This window comes from Muntiacus reevesi, chromosome 11, assembly GCF_963930625.1.
Source record: "Muntiacus reevesi chromosome 11, mMunRee1.1, whole genome shotgun sequence".
Lineage (NCBI taxonomy): Eukaryota > Metazoa > Chordata > Mammalia > Artiodactyla > Cervidae > Muntiacus > Muntiacus reevesi.
This window is the reverse complement of record NC_089259.1, coordinates 26,165,394-26,188,274: the sequence shown is the minus strand read 5'-3', so window position 1 is coordinate 26,188,274 and position 22,881 is coordinate 26,165,394. Positions and strand designations below refer to the sequence as shown.

Here is a 22,881-nt window from a genome sequence, read left to right as displayed (position 1 = left end):
CCATCCCTGCAATTTGTGATCTGAAGAGTTCTCTTCTCGTTACCCACATAAGCAAACCCGCGGCAATGCCTTCCTTGAATATTCAGAGACCATTTCCTAATGCGACTCTTTTTTTTCTTCATATAGCAACCCTCGAGAAAGCTGCTATGAACACAGAAATACAAACATATGTCTAAAGAATCACCAAGTCTATGATTATTTCACAATATTCTAACATACAGACATCTCCTATCTTGACAAAAGTTTCCTCATCACTACTTTCTTCTTAAACTGCTATCTTTTGTATGTCAAATGCAGAATGTACAAGAAAGAACACTGGACTACAAGTGACAAAAACTTGTTTAAGGTCAGTTCAGCCCATTACTAGCTCTGTAGCCTTGGAAAAATGACTCGCCTCCTGAAACTAAAATTTATTTCCAGCTCTGACTTCTCTCCAGGGCTTTAGTTAAAAAACTTCCAAGCTAATTTCCTACAGACACACATGACCTCTTACACACATTTAATTGTTCAGAGATACTTGATTGCATTGGCATCTTTCATTATCACTCAAATTACAATTGTTTTATTTGCTCATGTATGCTTCATTTCTTCAATTAGATTTCTTCAACCAGATTATATATTCTTTGAGGGGAGGAAATTATTAATATATACATCTTTGTCTCCTTTTATCACCTATCACATAGTGAAGGTATAAATTATTTCTGAAAGCAGATATAATTACTTGAGCTTACATATTTCAGTTTGCTGATATAATCATTTGTCTTAAAAAATACAGCTAAGTTTGACATGCTCACGGAGTTTAACAAGGCCTTCTCCGACCACTCATACTCTGGTCCCTCATGCTTCCTCCTCCCAATAACCCACTCACACTCTATCACTGTCTATAGCCTCAGCTTGTTTTACATTTTTAAAAATAGAATTTAACACTCTGTGAGATAATCTCTTTTTCTCTTCTCTTTTTCTCTCACTCACCCTCTCTTTGACTCAATCTGTGGTCTGAAGCTTCGTACTAGAACTCAAATTCCATGAAACCAGGGACTGATCATGCTCACAGTAAGATACTTATGGCCTGGCATATAGTAGGCACTCAATAAGGACTTACTGAATTGTTGTTGAACTCGCCCCTTAATACAGTGACAACTATTATAGACATTTAACAATTGAAAGAAACAAAAATATTTCACATGATTTACCTGTAAAGAGGTTCTACAAGGTCCTTTTCAAGAAAATCATGATCGTTCTTGACAGCCACAATGTTGATGGGAAATTGTGAATCTGAAAGAGAGACAACGGAGTTTATGAGGCTTGCTTTATCTGAATCAGCAACGATATCTTCAGGCCATCACATTTCTGTACTCAGGGCTAATCTTACCTGCAGTTACTCTCCACTGACGGATGTGTTGGTAATGTTTAGAGAGCAGGATGCTTTAACCCCAATAAATGCTTTTAAGGATACAAAAAAGCATGCAATATGAAAATAACCAAGTGCTTGACCTTGGATAGGATTGCTAAATGTCTGTATTTTTATCTGTGTGTGCGTCAGTTGCTCAGCCTTATCTGATTCTTTACGCCCCACTGTCCATGGGATTTTTCAGGCAAGACTATTAGAGTGAATTGCCATTTTCCTCCTTCAGGAAATCTTCCCAATCCAGGGATTGAACCCAAGTCACCTATGTCTTCTGTATTGAAGGTGGATTCTTTATCTGTTTGTAGCTCATCATTATCATAGACATTTGCCTGCATGGAGAACTTCTACACTCTCACCATCTACCTAAGGTGGAGGTTGCTGACTTCTCTCCTGATCAGTTCATGAGATACTGATCAGGATGGAAGTTTGGCAGATTTCTTTTTTGAAGTTTCCAAAAATACCTGAAGCTCAGTGGTTTCAAGTATTTTATTTTGTAGCAAAATCTTTTTCTTTTTTTAAAAAAATATTTATTTATTTTTGGCTGTGTTGGGTCTGAGTAGGGACTGTGTTGCAGTGAGTAGGCGTCTCTCTAGTTGTGGCATGCAGGTTCCAGAGTGCACAGGCTCAGTAGTTGTGGTCACAGGCTGAGTTGCATGTAGGATCTTAGTTCCTGGACCAGGGATTGAACTCTTGTCCCCTGCATTGGAAGGTGGATTCGTAACCACTGGTCTACTGGTCCACCAGAGAAGTCTCTGTAGCAAAATCTTGTTCCAAACTTGTAACTTTTCTGTAAAAGTATTTGCTCTAATTTTTATTACATTTATAAAAGGCATATGAATGACTTGGATTTTAATTCTGACTCTTCCATTTTATAATCTTGTAAAAGTCACTTAACCTTTTTGGGCCTCTCTTTCATAATCAGTGAGTTGGTAATGGAGGGTGGGAATAATGGTTGCTTAGACCAAAACTGTAAGACCCTCCACCTTGTCTAAAAGGCTATGATTTTATGAAAGTTTTTATCAGAAACTCTAGACCTCAAAGCACCCTCACAGATATGCTCTCCTTTATCCTCAAAGAATTTAAGAGAGAGAAGTAGGCTTTTTTAAAATAGAAAACTGAGCTTCTAGGTGAGTAGGTGCGATTCACCAGTGAGTCAAAGTTAACTTTGTTGATTCTTTCCATCCTATGTGAATTTTATGCCATCAGAAACTATATTGTTTAGTGTACTAGATATGCTCTATTGAGCACTAAAGATCCATGCTCCACTCTTCTGTAACCCGGTTGGTGCCCAGGATCAGATGTGTGGATGGCGTTCAGTGGGGTCCATGTCCACTGCCTTATTTTGTTTGGCCAATGGGAAGCCCCAGCTGGAGATGGAGGGAGGAGGGAGTGTGACACCAGGGCATTGCCCTCCTGGGTCTCTCCCGGGGAGCTGTCGTCACAGCTGTGTCCTCTACTCCTAAGCCTGCTCTGAGATCCTCTCTCCTTCTGGGTTCTGGCATCTCACCTTCTGTTTATGGCTTTGGGCCTAGGGTACCAGCTTTGGGCTGCTACAAGCTTTGGGCTCCTGAACTGTTCCTCGTGGTCTCCGATGCCCTGCTCACACCTCCATCATGAACGCTTTTGGGAATAAGACCTCCACAGATGGTCCTGAGTGTGCCATTGCTCACTGCTGGGATCCTGACTAATTCACCGTACATTAGGACTCTCCAAGAAGGAGATGCATTGGTTATAACTTCAGGCATAGGCAAGAAATGGGGCTTCCCAGGTGGCGTGGTGGTAAAAAACTCCACCTGCTAATGCAGGAGACATAGGAGATGAGTGTTCTAGTCTTGGGTCAGGAAGAGCCCGTGGAGTAAGACGTGGCAATCTGCCCCAGTATTCTTGCCTGGAAAATTTCGTGGACAGAGGAGACTGGTGGGTTACAGTCCACGGGGTTGCAAAGAGTGGGAAATCACTGAGTGACTGAGCACACAGCAGTGCTATAAGTAAGATATAGGAGAATAAGTTTATTAACTGTCAATGAAAACATCAATGGAACAAAGTATGCTGCTAGCAATAAAAACACTTTACTTTTAAAACCCTGAAAAATAACATCTGATCCATGTCACGTCTTAAGCATTTTCATGTAAGGTAAAAATCTCACGATAAATTAGCTTTGTTATTTTTAAGAAATTTATCAACAATTCACTTATTGTACTTTCAAGAAAACTGAGAGCAGTGATGAAAAAAACAAGAAAGAGGACAGGGAGGAAGTGCAGAAAAAAAGCTGCTGCTGGCAGAACACTGGAAGGAAAACGCAGATTTGCGATTGGTGGTAAAGACATGAGAAGCAGAAAGTGAGAAGCAAAAGAAAAGAAAGGAGAAACAGGGAAGCTCAGAAGGTGAAGTAGTCTCAAGAAGTGACCCTCATTCCTAAACTGGCATCAGTATATGTCCCGGGCATTGCAAAGGCAGGGGGAAGGAGAAAGCAAGGAAAAAATGGTTGAGAAAAGACTTGGAAGTCAAAACACACCACAGGACAAATTTTGAATTTATTCTCTTTGTAAAGAGAGAAGAAAAGCCCAACCTACCCTCGTATAGCTGAGCGTACTGCGGGAAGCCAGCAGCGCGGAGCCAGTCACATGCTTCCTTCGCCTCGATTTCTGAAAAACACAAGAAAGGGAAATGCGTTGAGTCTCAGGCCACCCACTGGCCTCTACCTCCTCAATCAGTAGGAACTGGTGGGCACTGTTCAGGTTATTACAAAGCAAAATTGTTCTCCGGTAAGTCTGTACAAGTAGCCTACTCAGAAATGGGTGTAAAATGAGCAGGCATCACCAAGGTACTTGTTTCATGTCTGCTAAGATTATCTTCAATGTCAATCCATAAGTATTTGGATAATAGCAAAACCACAGACTACAGAACACAGAGGCTGAGTTTCAGGCAGGGAAAAATGTCTTATTTATACACTAGGGAACCTGGGGACTAGGGAGAAGGAGGAAGTACTTCCTTGGGTTCTTTTTTTTTTTTTTAACTTTCAAAGATAAAGCTAAGACTATTTATCCTACATTCCTTTATTCTTTTACTCTGGGGATAATGAAAGAATGAATACAACTGGGCAGGCTTGTGAAAATGTATTTTCTCATGAAGAAAGGTATTACAAAAATCCAATGTTTTATTATTGCTTTAGTTTTACTAATGCTTTAATTCCAAATGCCTTGTAATAAGATGTTCATTCATCAAGCACAAGTGAATGATTTCAAGCTGCAGAATGCAGCAGGCAAGAGTGAAGCTGATTATCTGGAAATGAGACAGGTGTTTGATGGGGCTGCTGGAATCTCCGAGAGCCAGCCTCACGCAGTTGATGTGTCCTTTGGGTGACCAGTTTTGGTGTGGACATTCCAAGAGTGCACAGGACCACCTGCCTGGAGAACTCTGGAGAGAGATGGGAGAGTCTCCAGCATGTGAACCAGGTCACTCTTTGACCTTGTGAATCCTGGATCATTTCCCAACCACAACTCTTAGATAAATACGAATGCAAGGGAAAAAGAAGTTCATCTGTCAGAAGTCCAGGTTCTCCAAACAAAATTAAACAGCTGATTAGAACAGGTCTCTACCCAGGCCCCTTTCTCTGCTGTTGGGCGGGAGCCCGGTCAGGTCATTGCGTTTTCATTTACTCTGACGTGCATTTCTCCCTGTAGCCAAAGCTTGAGAGTACAGGGTGTTCTTGGGTCACTGCGCTGAAACAATCCACGCTAGCATCGGCAGTGGGCCAGAGACTGCAGTCTACACTGAAAGCTCAATGTCTATGCAGCATGATGTTCAATGAACAGAGCTATCTGATCCATGTTAGGAAAACAGAACACAGGCCAGATCATCCACAGGCTCCAAAGGAAGAGCAAATACCTACAGGCGCACTGATGTGGTTGCATATGGGTTGAGATATGTCATTAAATTCAGGGAGACACAGCCTGCTGTTGCCCCCATCCCAGAGTCCCTGCTTCTTTTGGCATCCCCTAATCCCTTGCCATTCGAGAGACTGACAATTTCTAAATCTTGAGTTTTTTTCCTCTGACATAAGGATTTTTTTTAACGTAATTACTGCCAGCACTGACCAAATAGGTACACATTCCTGCCTTGTACATATTATTCAGAATTATCTGGGGCACCAAGCTGGAAACAAAAGCTCCAGAAAGCTTCTCTATGAGGAGGAGTGAGCCCCATGACTGCAGTTCAAAATGAATTGGCTGGATTGTACTGTATTGGCTAACTTGGGTTTTCCCTTTGAAAGGTACAAAGGGCAATTATTGTTAAGTCTCCAAAGTTGTATTTAGGACTCATTTCAGAGACCTTGGGCTTCCCTGATGGTTCAGATGGTAAAGAATCTGCTTGCAATGCATGAGACCCAGGTTCAATCCCTGGATTGGGATGATCCCCTGGAGAAGGAGATGGCAACCCACTCCAGTATTCTTGCCTGGGAAATTTCATGGACAGAGGAGCCTGGTGTCTATACATTTGAAAAGAGTCAGACATAACTTAGCAACTAACACACACTGAGAGTCCTTATGTGAAGGCTTCCACTTTGACAACCACACAAGTATTTCAGGGGAAGGAGAAAACACACATTCTGACTGTTACACAGAGAAAATGTGTTACTCTTGGTCAAAGATAGGCTGCTGCCTTCTAAATTTTCAAGCTTCAGATTTGCTTTCTTCTTCAATATACTACACTACCTAGTGATGAGAAAATACCTGATTTCTAGACATGCTCTAAACAGCTATGAGTCAGCAAGTCTCAGAGAGGAAGCACAAAATTCTGTTACACCAACTAGCTGAATAGCATGCCTTTTTCTACTTTATTTTTGCTTTTACTATCATCGAAATGCAGTGTTAAGCAGGAGAGCCCCAGAGAGACAGACCATTAAGAACAAATGGGGGAGACTTGGAAGGCAGGAGCTCTGCTACACAGGAAGCTCAAAGAGGAGCAGGAAGTGAGCTTGTAAGAGAGCACACACTCCACTGGATGCTGGGTAAGAAGGACAGGGAGCTGGGTGAGAGGTGGGCAGCAGGGGTCCTCACAGAAAGATTCTCTTTGGGACTGAGACTCTGGTTAGGCAGTGGAACAGGGCTTGGGCTAGCCCAGGAGATTTTATTTAAAAGGTTCTCTACATAACTTTGTTTTGTTTTTTCATAAGAGCAACACAGATAATGAACCGAAACTCTACCCATATGTAAACATGAATAATCAAATCTTAATCAGAACCCAGTTAAATAAACTGAGTTTTTTTCATTGGATAGACATTTTAAGTCTTCCAGGCAAACAACATAAAACTGCAATTAGTAAATAATGAGAAGAAGCCACCTCCCAGTCATGATGGATACCTCCCCCCAACCATCACTTCCCATACCCAACTTGCTGTTCTATATCTAGACTATCTCCCGAACACATTCCCCCTACTTTTGATATTTTCTGGGTTTTGTTTGCTTGTTTGTTTTTTTGGTGTAGTTTTAAAAAAAATACTCAGCTGTGTGCAAGGCATGTGGGATATTAGGTCCCTGACCAGAGATTGAACCCGAGATCCCCGCATTGTCATTGTGACGTCTTAACCACTGGACCACCAGGAAATCCCAATTCTTGATATTTCAGTTTAAGGGCATAACACACTCTTGTTTACCATCAAAGCAAACAAACAAACAAAGTGGAGGATAATTAACCACTATCAAAGGTGATTTTGCCCATCAAGTTGAGTTGGAGAAAAAAAGACATAATTTCTACTGATTCCCCACAGTGCCTTCTAACACCTATCAGCCAATTGCTAATGTTTTCCCCAGGGAATATCACTCTGCAATGGCCACAATGATAGGAGAATTAGGAAGGAATCATTATTGACAGTTGTCACCACTTCACAAATATCTACCTAATGAGATATAAATGACATTTGAGGAGAATGTGAAAATCTCTTTTCTGCTGAGCTTTTGATAGCCAGCACAAAATTATATAGAAGCTTTAGAAGCCATTCAAATCACATTTTGACAGTTTTGTTTGTTCTCCATTTGCAACCCACACCTGGCCCTGCAGCAGTTCCAGGGCTATAAGGCAAAACACCAACCGTCTCCTGCAGCAAACTTAAGTGTGGGGAGGAACCAGAGAATGCCCTTTACAGACTAGCCTATTGATCTTGGGCATGGTTACAGCATTGTTACTACAGAAAATTCTGTTTGGCTTGGGATCATGATAGGATTTCAACAGAACTACTGCAATTATTATATGTAAAAATAATTTCTGTTTTACTCTAGAGTATTTATTTTTGCCTGCCCAATGTCCTTCCCCCTTTTTCCAATAACAGAGCCTCTTCTACTGGTTCAGGTGGGGCTGCCACTCCTGGTCCCCTCCAACCACATTCCTTGGCTCTATCACCACCACCCACATGGAGTGATATGCTCCTTAAAAGAACCCCTGATGCTGGGAAAGACTGAAGGCAGGCGGAGAGGGGACGACAGAAGATGAGATGGTTGGATGGCATCACTGACTTGAAGACATGAGTTTGAGCAAGCTCTGGGAGTTGGTGATGGACAGGGAAGCCTGGCGTGCTGCAGTCCATGCAAAGAGTCGGACACGACTGAGCAACTGAACTGACTGATCACCACTGCCCACATGGAATGACTTGATCCCTGAAAGGACCCCATTCCCCAAAGTCCAAGGAGACCAAGGAGCTTTGGGATCTTACATTAACAATTGTTTGGGGGCTGAAATCAACTGGTTGAAAAGGGAGGTATTCAGTTTTTCTATTGATAGCTTGACCTGCACATAAACCAAGCAAACTTTTTCAGTTGATAAATCCAGAAGATGGTGTGCTTGGCACACTCTTCCATCACATATCTGTGATTCTGCTCAGGGGAAGGTTACTCACTTTTTCTCAGCTGCCTTTCCTACATATTTGGACCCTGACAGAACCTCCAACCAGAGTCAGACGCAGCAGAGGGACGCTGTCTCACTGGCTGCCCAAGTCACTGACCATCAATGGGCATGAACACAAAGTCACCATGGAAACTGCTGTGGCTGGTGACACTGCTTTTGCAAAGTATTATCATGTTTCTTGGTTACATGTGTTCAGTGTTAAAAACTTATCATAATACAGAAAGGCACAATGAAAGACAAAAGTCAACCCTTGCCCCATTGCAAATATATATAATTAGATACATGTTATGTGTCAAAATGGTAATGATGGTAATATCTTTGGTTGACTACTTTTTGCATATAAGAAAATACACTATGAATATTTTCCCATATCACGGTGTTGTTGGTAAAAAAATTATTTTGAGAACACACTTATTTTTCAAAATACCTGATCTGTGAATACTGCCTGTTGAGCTGATGACATCAAGGTAGCCAAGAGGAAACAGTTTAGTAGGGCTTCATCAACACAGTCTATTGTAGCGAAGGCTGGAAGTCTATGTGAGTTTAAAGAGATTTACAAGCTGTTCCTTAAGGAAATATCATGCGATGTTTGCACTTTCAGGTAGACAAGGGTCCGGAGGGCCTCAGTCAAGTTACGAGTTATACTGAGTGCAGCAGATTGACCACCCAGGTTTGTAGGCCTCCTTTCATGTCACAAGCTTGTTGAATTTTTAAACTGGTGTTTCTAAAGCACTCAGAACAGTGTGTTCTCCCAGCTAAGAATTTAAATACATTTTTTGGTTTACATTACTCTCAACATAGAAAATACTTTTTCCATAGCTAACCCAAAGGGATGCTAGTCTTTCTAAATGACTAAAAATTCAAATTAGGGCCAAATTAAATGCTATTGTCATCAGAAAATTAGGTGGCTAGAAGAAACCTGGTTTACCATGGAAAGTTGAGGGCATCTGTATTGATGTTGTTCTTACAAATCTCCTGGAATGTTGGTGGACAAACTGACCTCAGTTTAAGGATGTCTTAAACATTCTTAACGTTCATTCTTAAATACTCATTAAAAGTACTAAAGACAAGTGGGGGAAAAAAGAATTCATGGTTCTCCATGTGATTTTAAAAAGTGGGCTTGAGAACAGTGTTTTTTTTTTTTTTTTTTCATTTAAATTGGCTGACAGGGTGGGCACCCTGCTTCTGAAAGATTATGGATGACTCAACCACCACAAGATGTCTGCAGTCTACACAATTATCACTATTAAAGCATATCCAAGGTATTAACGTTTCAACAGGCTCATGGCTGTTGGCTTAGGATGGTTTACATGGCTGAATTAGCTTCATTAGTAACGAACCTCTTCAGACAAATGACTCCTTTGTCTTCAGATGGAATTTCTCAAGTGAAGTCCCTATTTATTGAAGCTGGATTTATGTGGCCATAGGCTAGGCGAGGGCTTCCCTGACAGCTCAGTTGGTAAAGAATTCGCCTGCAACGTGGGAGACCCTGGTTCGATTCCTGGGTTGGAAAGATCTGCTGGAGAAGGGATAGGCTTACCTACTCCAGGATTCTTAGACTTCCCTGGTGGCTCAGTTGGTAAAGAATCTGCCTACAATGCGGGCGACTAGGGTTCGATCCCTGGGTTGGGAAGATCCCCTGGAGAAGGGAAAGGCTACCTGGCCTGGAGAATCCCATGGACTGTATTATATAGTCTATGGGGTTGCAAAGAGTCAGACATGACAGAGCAACTTTCACTTCACTTTAGGCTAGGCCAGATTTGTTAAAACCAATGCCATAGCATCCATCCCATCTATATAAAGATGTGAATGATGCAAGTATTAATATTATATAGGATGAGGCACAACACCACAGTCTTTCTCCTGGGAGGGCTTTCTAACCCTAACCCTAATCACAGGTTCAGGAGGGAACATCAACTTTTGTAGTAGCAATAGACTTTGATTTAGATTCCCTGTCATGGCATCTAGATGCATCTTTTTGCATCCTTTGAATTACATAATACATTTACTACAATGTGTAAAAGTCCTGAATAAGTCTTAAATGTACACCAAATTTAATTCTTTTCTAATGTGGACAACACTTTATTTCTATGAGATTCCAAGTTACTAATAGAGTTAAAATACAGGTTTTATTTAGGATAAATTCAAGATTATTCATCTCTGAATATCCAAATTGGTGAACCAAGTGATAATCACTCATTTTATCTCCCTATAATTTAAGGCAACCTTTTTTTCTGATGTGTAGAAAAGTATCTTGCACTCAGCTAATAGATAACCATAGAAGAAAGAAATAGGAAGATGTATATATCCCCAAGACACCTAATCGTACTCTGCTAAGATGGAGATTCATGGCTGTATTTAAGTGTATTTTTTCCCTGAAAGCAAGAGTTACAGACACGCTGAGACACACTATTCCATCACCAATTTTTAACACTAGTCTTATTTCTCAGGTTGTCAAGTATCTTTGCAAGCTGGATTCACAGCAAATCTAATCACTTAAAAGTAATTTCTATCACAGTGGAAAAGAATCAGGCAAATTCTATATCTAAATAGGAGGTCTATTCTTAGTTACTCAAAAGTTGCTTTTAATCTCTCTTTTCCAGCCTTTTTTTGGGGAAATCATATTTTATATATATATAATTTATTGTTTACTATCAAATATTAAGATAATTACAAATTAAATTACATATTAAAATACACTTAATATAAATCATACATAGTTTATGTAATCATAAATTCAAAATTCTAAATAAAATTCTATGTCTATGTAGTTACAAATGTATAATGAAAACACACACGCACACACACACACACACTCTCTCTCTCTCTCTCTAAAATGTTCTTACTGGTCCCCTGCTCTTTCCAGCTGACAGGGAGCTTGCAGTTCTCATCTGACTGGGAAATGTGTTTTTCCCATCCCACTGAGGTCTGGGTTGGCCATGTGACCCACTCTGGCCAATGAAACCTGGGCAGAAATATTGAATGGGAGTTTCAAGCAAAACTCTTCAAGAGCTATACCCTAGTTCTGTCAGCTCCCCTCCCCTTCCCTTGACCAGGAGGTTGGAACGTCTAAGACAGAGGCTGTTCTTGAGCCTGGGCCCCGGAATGATGACACGGGGCACTAAGCCACCGCCAAGCTGCTGTGGACATGTAATGTGAGCAGGCAATAAACTTCTGTTGCTTTATGCCACTACAGCTTGGGGGACAACTCGTTACAGAGGCATAATCTGACTTAGCAGCTGCCAGCTGCTCCTTTTTATAAATGAAGCAGAGGGATGCGCTGAGAACTATTTCAACTTGATGCTGTTCCTGGACATCCGTTAGTGCGTCAGAAATGAACACGATCAGACTCCATAAGCATTTCTGCCTGGAAGTCTGCTTCCCTGTTGATGGTGCCTGACCTCTGTTGAATGTTAAAATGTAAACAATTTTTTCATACTCATCTGTCACATGCATCCATGTGTGTGTGCACACACATTACAAACATATACCTTCCCTTCACCTATACACTTACACCATAGAAAAATCAAAAGTTCAGCAACTTAACAAGGGATATAAATATTATTCCCCTGACTCATATTCCTAAGAGTATGGAGGAAAAAAAAAAAGATTATACCCCTGGCCCCTGGAATCAATCTCAAAGAAAAAGAAAACAGAAAATATATCTTCTACTAGCCAAATAGTTTCTAACCAGATTGTTTGGACTTGAGTTTTCCATGAGGCAGAGTAGCTCCTTATCCTCCCCTCTCATTTGGTACAGACTGTTCCCATCAGGCACTTGTGGGCTCTCTCAGAGAGGCTGCATGCATGCACAAGCTTATGAACACCCCCAGCTCTGCGAGTTCCTCGAGTCACTGCCTACCACTAAATCCCAGGAGATTCTTGGCGATGGAATCAGTTATGCAACTGAAAATGCGAGGTAGGGGAATAGAGAGTGGATTCAGACAATTACAGACAGGGTTGTAATTTGCCGACCTTGGTCAAAGTGCCTCCATATTGACCCATCAAGATAACAGAATCTTGGGACAAGGGTATGGGATTCTGGAGATAGCTTCTCTCTCTTACTTGGCTTCTTTGGCTTCTCTTGGAAAGGTGGAGACTAAGAGCCCCTGGTAACTGACCTGATGCTGGCTCTCAGAAACAGAGGCTCACAAGTTAACTGCCACAAGGTAAGCCCCGCTGCTGGGATCAGAAGGGGCCCTGCGGATTCTCTGTGTCACGCCCGTGCCTTTCTGTTCCGGGAAAAGTGACAGTTCTGGACAAGTCCCACCACCGCCAGGAAGTCAGGTATCCTGGCCTTGGACCAGTATTCTTCTATCCTATATAGCTTTAAGACAGTCTTTAAATGTTAACAAAAAATTATTCATGTCTTTAGGGAATCAACCCCCTTCTCTTATCTATTTTCAGACATATGTGGAGGTCTATATTTATAAAGGCTTATCTGCTATTCCAGCTGCTTAGCCCAACTCTTTAATAACTGTGGGTGCTCCAATTACACCAGAAGCTTTCACGATATCAGGAAAAACTGTACCACACAGGCATCAGAAGCAGCACAGATCTGTTTGGATAAAATAACTGCAATAACCTTTTTATGTCTTTTCACTCCTTGTAGGGCTGGCACAGCAAGATACGTCAGCAAAGCTTCTGACTTCCAGCTCAGGGCTTTGTGCAGCTCTGATATCTTGATCAATCACATCTAGTGTTTGCTTAATTTAATCCCAAGATCAGATGTGCACAACTCAAGTGTAATTTTACTATCTGACTATATATAAAAGCTTGATGGTGTGTGTATGTGTGTGTATTTTATTTTTAAATATTTACTGGGATAAAATATTTCCTGAGAATTTTTCAGTATATATTTGCCAGTTTTCTGGAATGCTCTCTACTTTTATGCAGTGGCAATGGTTCTGTGAGTGATTTTCTAGACATGTATCATTTATCCCAGAAAATCAGGGCTGGATTCAAGAAATTAGGTTTTTATCAGGTCTTCAGCTACAGATTCATTTTCCTCTGTGTTCTTCAAGGCCAAATAGACCACTGAGCTTAGAGGTTCACTCTCTAAATATTGGGATTTCTATTTTGCAAATCGTTAATAGACACTGACATTATATATTCCTTACAGAAAGCAATTTAAAATGAATAGAGGGAGTTGAAATATTTTTACCTGATTTAAGGTGGGGGTAGATTAAGCTCCCAATTGAAGGAATTAAAAACAGCTTCTACATCAAAACTCCCTTTTTCATCAAACATAGTGATACATTATTGATTTGTGTCACGCTATAATCTACCACACAGCCTACTGATATTAAAGTCAACTGAAGAGGGACCACCTCGTGGCCCAGTGGTGAAGAATTGCCTTCCAATGCAAGGGATGTGGGCTTGATCCCTGGTGGGGGAACTAAGGTCTTGCATGCCTGAGGGCAAATAAGTGCTCATACAGCAACTACTGAGTCAGTGCATCAGAACTAGAGTCTGGACACTACAAGGAAGATCTTGAATGCTACAAGACTAGACATAGTCAAATAAAAATAATAATAATAACAAATAAATGTTAAAGAAAAGTCAACTGAAGCATCCCATAAATATACCATGAATGCAATCAAATAGGTTTTAAAAAGTTATATAAACTATTAAAAAGCTTTAAAAGTTTAAAACATGATAAAAGCTTTAAATCCTCTAATAGTTCAATTTGTATAGTAGATAACTTCTAATTTTAAAGAATTCTTTGGGCTTTGACCAACCTAGATAGCATATTAAAAAGCAGAGACATTACTTTGCCAACAAAGGTCCGTCTGGTCAAGGCTATGGTTTTTTCAGTGGTCATGTATGGATGTGAGAGTTGGACTGTGAAGAAAGCTGAGAGCCAAAGAATTGATGCTTTTGAAATGTGGTGTTGGAGAAGACTCTTGAGACTCCCTTGGACTGCAAGGAGATCCAACCAGTCCATCCTAAAGGAGATCAGTCCTGGGTGTTCATTGGAAGGACTGATGCTGAAGCTGAAACTCCAATACTTTGGCCACCTCATGTGAAGAGTTGACTCATTGGAAAAGACCCTGATGCTGGGAGGGATTGGGAGCAGGAGGAGAAGGGGATGACAGAGGATGAGATGGCTGAATGGCATCACAGACTCAATGGGCATGAGTTTGAGTAAACTCCGGGAGTTGGTGATGGACAGGGAGGCCTGGCGTGCTGTGATTCATGGGGTTGGACACGACTGAGTGACTGAATTGAACTGACTGAACTGAATTATTGTTACATAATCTTAATTGGACCTCTCCAGATTTTAAGAACATAGTAGGAAATGGTGGAAATATGTAGTTATGTAAACACATGACTACTTATAAACAGAAGGGGTCCGGGCAACTCTAACTCTTGTACAATATAACTGTAATTTAATTACCTGACTAGCTTTGGTGGTGATAGTTTAGTTTCGAAGTTATGTCCAACTCTTTCAACCCCATGGACTGCAGTTCACCAGGTTCTTCTGTCCATGGGATTCACCAGGTAAGAATACAGAGTGGGTTGCCATTTCCTTCTCCATGGAATCTTCCCAACCCAGGGATTGATCCTGGATCTCTAGTGCCACAGGTGGTCTCCTGCATTGCAGGCGGATTCTTTACCGACTGAGCCACTGGGAAGCCCATAGCTTTGAGCATATAAGAATTTTTATTAATGATGGCCTTGGCTAACCTACTTGCCCCAGTACTCACTGAATTCAGGTATGAGAGGAGTATTTCCCTCAAGAACACGGTTGAATAAGAGATAAAAGCAACTTAAAATTTCCTCTTAAAGGAAATCAAACAGAAGAGTATAAAAATCTAAATCTAAGATTTGAAACACCTGCAAGAAGGAAGGAAAAAATGAAAGAAAAATTGCTTTCATTCTACCATCTAAAGATCGACTAACATTTTGTTGGCATATATGTAATCTCTCATTCTTTTAATATGAAGATGTGTACATGTATGCAATAAAATTTCAATCTGCTTTTTCAGTTGACAATGCCTTCTGAACCTCTTTCCATGCCAACAGATATCCTTCTCAAACATTCTACTTTGCTGAATAAAGTTCCTACTATAGCCATGACTTTAAAAGGCATCTTCTTTTATCAGTTCAGACTTCCATAACCACAGGTTAAAAATAATAGATCCAGTTCTCTGGAGGCCTTCATTCTAAATAAAGAATTTTGCCAGAATGTGCATCCTGGTGAATGTATTTCAGGACTTTTGGGTTGATATTTCTCTATTATTCTACATTCCGGATTAAGACACATCTCATATGGTTTTGATTTATATTCTCAGCAGACTTCAAAAAGGAAATTCCAAGTGGAAGTTTATTCATACACCAGAACTATGTTTAAATGATGCTACAGGGATGTCTTAAACTAACACAAGTCAGGAAGTTCAAAGTTGAGGTTAGATCCTGGACCACATTCCCACCTCTTCCTCCTTGGTATTTGGAAAGTGGAGATTTTATGTAACAGCTGTTCTGCTTGTCGCTGACCTCCTGCATATGTATTTAGATAATTCCCAAGATGAATTTCAAAACTTTAGGTAATTAGCATTTTCTAAAGGCTGTTGCTGCAGTTTCAAGGTTACACTTAAAAAACAAAACAAACTAGACTAAATAAAGAAAAACTCCCCATCTTGTTTTAATGATTAGATGAATATGTGGAGTTCTACGTGACTCCTAAAATCTTTTAAATAATCAAAAGCAAAATGTGACCCAATTTCTAAAACTAACAAATTCACCAAGAGTGTGTCTCTTTAGAACAAAATAGCTTTATTTTTGTGCAGGGTTAATGTTATTGCTTTAAAAGGGAGTTAAAAAAGAAGATATGTTCTGATTTCATTCTGCTCTTAACTAATAGCATATCTATTACTTAAAGAATACAAGTTTCTTTTTGTGTTCAATACACATACTTCATTTAATGAAATAGCATTTTAAAAAGAGCCTGTCAATTTGTTTAGAAAACATTCCTTTATTTGAGGGCATATGCAAGCTAACTGGATATAAGAGGTAACATGGCATGCAGTGGTTAGAAGCACTCATTACCTTCAGTCTCTGGATGGATTAATTTCAGCATGCCTATAAGAGAGTCTTAGGGTCAAATACCACCCGTTCCCTACATACAGATTCTTCTTACGATGAGAATCCAACAGTTCTCAATTCATTTTTTAATTCTATAGATTTCGCTAGACTCTTTTAAGTAATGTATCACATGAAGCCTTGCTTCTCACAATACAAAGCTGTTCAACAAGATGTAATGAGAATCAGAGATGAAATGTGGCACTTTGAAAATGGTATTAATAGTAAGAGCCTCTACCAGCTGCTGCTTTCAGGATATGAACACCAGATTGGGGAAGACAGTCTTGTGATTATAGCCTATGATACTTTACGATTTGTTCACCAGTTAATAAGTAAACTATTAGCAATTTAATATTAATTTAAAAAATTAGCTTGATATGTGAGGCTCTTAAGGGCAAAGATATGCTTAAACATACCAAACACATCAGAACCCTGGGAAAGAAATCTGTATGACACATAGTCTTCATTAAGGGATATGCTGTCAGAAGATTATTTTTCCAAGTTAAAAAAAAGCAAAAAACAAAAAAACTGAACAAATAAGTAAATCTTGAGCAAGGGATATGAGTTTCCGGTGGATTAACTGCTGGGAGAAGTTGAGGGTTAATGTGGAGCCCAAGGTCATTGGCCTCAAGAGGTCACGAGTCTTCCAGATAGGTTTCCTGTCAAGGTCACTCCTACTATTAAAAACATTCCAGGTGTTTTTTCACGGATCTATTTTGTGAGGAGTCAACTGGGAGACTAGTTCAAATACCATTCAGATACTTCAATACCCACTTATATCCAAAAGAAAAGAAATATTTTGCTCTTAGGCCTAAAATTATTATAATGGATGTTTCATGATCACTCAAATTATACCCAATGGTGAACAGAAAATTTCAAAAGCAGTCTTCTTTGAGCCTTTTGTTTTTTCAAAATAAGGAACAGTAAGTACATATTAATATACATATATTTTTTAAACTGAGATGAAGTCTGTCTTCTTTAGGTTAATGCATGAACTGAAGGTCCTTAATCCAGAGTTTTTAGGAGGAACTGAGGTCTGGGAACTCCTTTGTATGTAAACATTTTAAATCAGTGCTTTATTTGCTGAGGCTACATACCTTTCATGGATTTCTCAGATTCACTTATTCTACCACTAAGGAACTCCCGTTTAGCCCAAGATAGACAAAACATTCTGTACCTTAAAAGAAGGCCAGCCTTTTCCTGCTTCGTTCCCTGGGAGCAATTGATTTTTCATTTTGGAACTCAGAAAGTTAAATAATTTCTTTCTCTGTCTCCGTCTTCCTCTCTCTCTCTCTCTCTCACACACACAAACAGGCATATAGGCACACATATTAATAGTCTATAAACATGTCACAGTTAAAACTGCAAGCATCCTTAAATAAATATATAGATTTGTGTATCCTCTTAAATTATAACATTGGAGGTACACATTACCAGATTGGAAAGCATATTTGCACGTCCAGCTCTTGGCCCAGAGCTTGGCAAATGAATGTTGACTGAAAGACTGCATGACTATACTAAGAGGAAAATATTTATAGCTTTAAATATTTACAGGCTAATAAACACCTAAAGCATTTTTCATATATTCAGGTCCCTCCAAACTCATAGGGCCTGTTGTAAATGTGGGAACATGTATTGTGACCATATTTTGCAAACTGTAAAACTCTATGTAAAAAAATAATAAATAAGGTATTATATCCTAGAGCACCAATGTCTGTGTAGATGTCAGTGTTGCCGATGTTTTCTGAAGGGTGGGGCATTTGGCACAGTCCCAGAATGCACTGGGAGAGTCCTTCCTGCTGGCAGCCATCCCTTTCCCTTTCCTTTGCATGGAATCCTTGGGAATTCCAAGGCCAGAGATTACTGCAAGATTTAGTCTTGGAAGAATAATGGTGAGAAAATATTTCCCTGTTTTTTTCACAAAGGAATCACTCTCCCCTTGTTAAGATCAACAAGCCTGATTGGGACATATTCATTCATACTTGAGAACAATCGGACAAAACCACAGACAAAGAATAGCGTAAGAATTTCAAATGTTTTGACCACAGTCTTTAGCGAGAAACATCCTACATGTAGGCTTCCTAGGTGGCACCAGTGGTAAGAACCTGCCTGCCAATGCAGGAGTCCTAAGAACACGGGTTTGATCCTTGGAGGAGGGCATGGTAACCCACTCTGGTATTCTTGCCTGGAGAATCCCATGGACAGAGGAGACTGGTGGGATACAGTCCATGCGGTCACAAAGAGTCAGACACAACTGACGTGACTTAGCACTCATGCACACAATATACATATAGTTTTGAGCAGGTACTCACATACCCACAGAATGAAACAAAGTTTCACAAAACAATAATTGCACTTTGTACATATGCAATGTCACATGACATTTTCTGCTCTCTTCCTTTCTATTAAAAATTGCTATGAATACCTATTAGCTGACTTCATGACCTTCAGTTTAAAGAGCACTGCCTCAGATGACTCTGTTCTGTGAGAAGCATCCAGTTAAATCAATGGATAAACCGAGTCTAGTTCTAAGAGGTGGTGGTCTTCACAGACTCCTCCCTGCTCATGAATTCTTTGTATTCTCAGAAATTTAACCTCAAGACCTGTTGAGTTCACCTCTTAAATGTACTTCTCAAACTCCAACCTGCCCACCTCCTTTCTCTCTGCCTTAGTTTAGAGCCTCATCATGTCCCCAGACTATTGCAACAGGTCCCCCTGCTGTAGGATCACTCTCCTTAGGACTCCTTCGTGCCTCTCTGTCACCCACAGAACAAAGTCACAGCCCCGTGGCTTGGCCCACGATGCCACCCCTCACCTGGCCCCTGCCTCCTTCCAGGGGCTCACTGCCCTCTCTGGGGTCAGCTGCTGCAATGGCAGGGAGTTTGCCCGCCAGCCCCATGGTGCGGTCTCATGTCCCACACAAGGGCTTGTGCTGCTTCTTCCCTTTCGTCTGTCACATTCTTCCTGCTTCTTTTTCTCCTGTCTTACTCTTCTATCAAGATTCAGCTAAGATGTCACTTCCTGAATCCCAGGTTAGCTTGTCCTTTTCTGGATTTTTGTACATTTTAGTCCTTACAAGTTTAGACTGAAATGCTCTTGTTAACACATCTGTCTCCCCATTAAACTACAAGCTTTTCAAGGGCAGATGTTGCCTGATTCACTTTTTGCCTCTAGTGCCTGGCAGAGTACTTGGAACCTAGTGTGTTCCAAGCAACCATCCTTCAATAAATCTGCTGAAGGAGAGGAGCTGAGAAGTTCTGCTTCTGTTGCAGTATCCCTTGGGTACCCATATTTCACCAACATTGCTCGACATTCATCCTCAACTGGAATGGACTGTTGATCCTTTTATTTATTCATAGTAAATGACCTCCAGATACCGCTGGTCAAAGGTCTTTGGTGAAGGTACCTCTGGCCCCTGTAAAAAGCTCTCTTGCTTTCTCCTTTCTTGATTGAAGCAGGCTGAGGGGCACATGCTTTGTCATATCTTCCTGTTCCATTCCATTTGAGAAGTCTGCTGCCACTGTTGCTGGAGCTAAGGATGGGTTGAATGCCAGCTCCAATCTTAATCAGTAACAAATCAATGACATGAGATCTCACGCAGCTTAGGTCTTCCAGATGATCTTCTAGAGAAGGAGGGCAGTTCTGGGGATGAGCAAAAAGACTTGGGTCTCCTCAGGAGCAGATCTGAGCCTAGTTCTGTCTGGACCACCCAAGATCTCCCTGGATATGTCCTGGCAAACAGCCAGCTCCCTGAGGCTTCCCTAGTCATTCCTCCAAGGGAATCATCCACTCATACCATGACGGCACTGCTAGGGAAGTGGGCATGCTTTCAGTCAGAGTAAAACGATGTGTCTCTTGAAATGCAACCACGCTACAGTAATGGAGTAGAGTAATCTCCTCTGTTGAAACATAACTACACCCAGCCGTGACTATTCAGATTCTCAGGAACAGAGGAAAAATGTGTGATACACTGAGGTCACCTTTTGGGCAATCGATTTAGTTGGGTCTGCCTGGAAGACACTCCCCTTTATCCTGTTTAGTTAAAGCTTTTCCTTCCTTGAAAATGTGGCTTGTTGGACACCTCCTCCAGGAAGCCTTCCCTAAACCCTTACAGCACTTATGCTCTCTACCCTTGCATGATCTCTGGCTGTCCTGAATTGTTATTTGACTTATTATATGGAGCTGTGACTCCCATTTCTCTATAGACTTAAAGTCTGAGAACAGTGAATTTGTAAACAGTAGGGACTCAATGTAGATTTGTGGCTGTTATGGCTACTGTTAATAACTAACAGAATAACAAGCTCATATATGGACATTGATTGATTGATTGATGATGGTGGTGATGATTTCTAGCCCTTGTTCAATTCTAGAGACAGGAACGTAGCCAAGGGGAAAGGAATGAAATTCTTTAACGAATAAAGTAAAGGCAGGAATAGATATGGGAAAGAAGACAGCAAGTTGAGATTGACCCCCCTGTCTCCACCCTGAGTGCAGCAGTAGAGAGCAGTACAGAGTATATGCTCCCTGCAGAGGGTCTCTGAACAAACTTCATTATGTGTGTAACGTTACATACACACTTCAGAGTAGCTGGAAGCATGTGAGAGAAACTCCATGACAAGGAAGGGCATTTTGTGTACAGCTACAGTTCTGGTCCCTGGCACAAGGCTTTGGACTTTACTCTGGTTGACATTTGTTGGACAAAATGAATTATGTAAATTGACAAAGAGCAGGCACTTAAAAGTTGGAGCTATTATTATCAACTGAAATGAGTACTTTTCACATTTTCCCACTGACATACTCAAATGGCAGAAGAAAATAAACAGATGTCCTCCATGAATTATTTGCCATTTCCACCCATAGAGAGGACAGGACTGCAAAAAGCTTTCCCTTAAATTTTAAGAAGACCAATGCTCCAAAATGCACCATCATGGACTTTCTGGGGCTCTGAAGGGACTTAGATATAAATTTAAGAGAATTTCACTTTTAGAGAGATGGTTTATCATTATTTTAAAATAATGGCTTCCCTGAACACTAGAAACTGTGAAATTTGGGCGAATTCCAACTCCATTTGAGACAGGATGACATTGCTGGACCCAAAGGTCTGACTAGAACAAACTGCAAGTCACACAGGCTTTGGGCAGCTGACGGTTAGTTTGAGCTTAGATCACAGGATGGAGGCAGAATTTCTGCTCAGCAGTATAAGATGCTGGTTTGAAAACAAAGACCTTCTGAAATACATTTCTATAAAAGAGCAGAAGACCTCATGTTCTGAAGGCAATCTGTGCACTTTGTTCAGGAATGCAAACAACATCCTTCAAGGATAACTTCAGAGATGGAACCCAAATTTGATCGCTCTACTGCATAAAACCCTTCAGAACTCACAAATCCTTCCAAAGTAAAATGCAAACTTCTGAGGACAGCGTACAATTCTTGAACTCAGTGACCAGGTGAAGGACCTGGTGTGTCCTTCTGCGTCTCAACTGGGCACATTCCCTGGACGCCAGTGGTACAATCAACTCCCTGAAACTGCCACCTCTGGCCACTCTCGTCTTCTGCTCCTGGTAGGTACTTTCCCTAAGTCTAGAAGGACTTTCTCTCACTTGATCTGACTAGCTAAGCCTTATTCTTCCTTTCCCATCTATTTCTTTAATTCTCAGCTCTAGTTATCTTCTCTGCCAAGTCCCTCTTGACCACCCGCTGCTCGCCACTCAAGTAAGTAAGGGTCTCCCGGTGTCTCTCCTTGGCACCCTCTGTGTACCTCTGGCCCGGTACTTACCTGGCACTGCAATTTCCGGTTTATTCTGCTTTTCTGTTTCCCTCCACAGGCATTGTCTTTGTGTATCCCGTGCCAGTACAGTGCCCGACCCCCCAAAAGGGCTCGATTAACGTTTGTGTTACAAACCAACGAAGGTTCCAGCACAGGGGCTCAAAGAAACTTAGAGCAAGGAGTAAATGATAGTCTTCTTCATGCTTCTGGCCTCTGATAGTGAGGAAGAACCTCACTGCTCCTCTGTGACCTGTGAAGCAGCAGCAGATTCCAAACCTCCACACTTCCTTCCCTACTGTTTTCATTCACATTAAAAAAAAAAAGAAAAAAAAGGAACACCATGGATTTGCACCACAGCCTCAAAGTACAGTCACTGGGAGAGAGGATTACCTTGGGAACAGAAAGAACCACACATTTTCTCATGAATCAAACTCTTAAACAGAACTAAAATGTAAGGTGAAGTATGTTCCACTTACTACATTTCCAACAGAGTGTTTTAGTAGTGAACAGAACTCTCTCCTCGTCAAGGAAGCGCACAAGAATTATGTTAAAATTCCAATGGTTAATCTCTTCTTTGAAATTTTCAAATCTTTCTTACATGCCCTTAAAGAACCTAAGTATAGTTTTAAAACATTCCGCAGTTGACTACAAGTAGCAAAGATGATGTTTCTAAAAGACTTCCTCCTTCTTGGTACAAAACGTACCCTTATATGTCCTGTAG

The 22,881-nt window shown here is 40.8% G+C and overlaps 1 protein-coding gene and 1 long non-coding RNA gene across 8 annotated transcripts in view; one reads left to right on the top strand and one right to left on the bottom strand.

The window, feature by feature from the left end:
• Positions 1-22,881, bottom strand: part of STARD13 (StAR related lipid transfer domain containing 13) — a 221,877-nt gene that overhangs the window by 54,383 nt on the left and 144,613 nt on the right. For all 7 annotated transcript variants that reach the window (XM_065901729.1, XM_065901731.1, XM_065901727.1 and 4 more), the window contains exons 2-3: positions 3,982-4,053; positions 1,194-1,275 (exon numbers count right to left, since the gene is read on the bottom strand). In XM_065901729.1, the coding sequence (XP_065757801.1) occupies positions 1,194-1,275; positions 3,982-4,053 (154 nt within the window). The remainder of the gene's footprint in view (positions 1-1,193; positions 1,276-3,981; positions 4,054-22,881) is intronic.
• On the top strand, positions 12,114-13,031 carry LOC136144090 (uncharacterized). Its single transcript, XR_010658479.1, has 3 exons — positions 12,114-12,227; positions 12,401-12,477; positions 12,921-13,031. It is a non-coding gene; the product is annotated as an uncharacterized lncRNA (long non-coding RNA).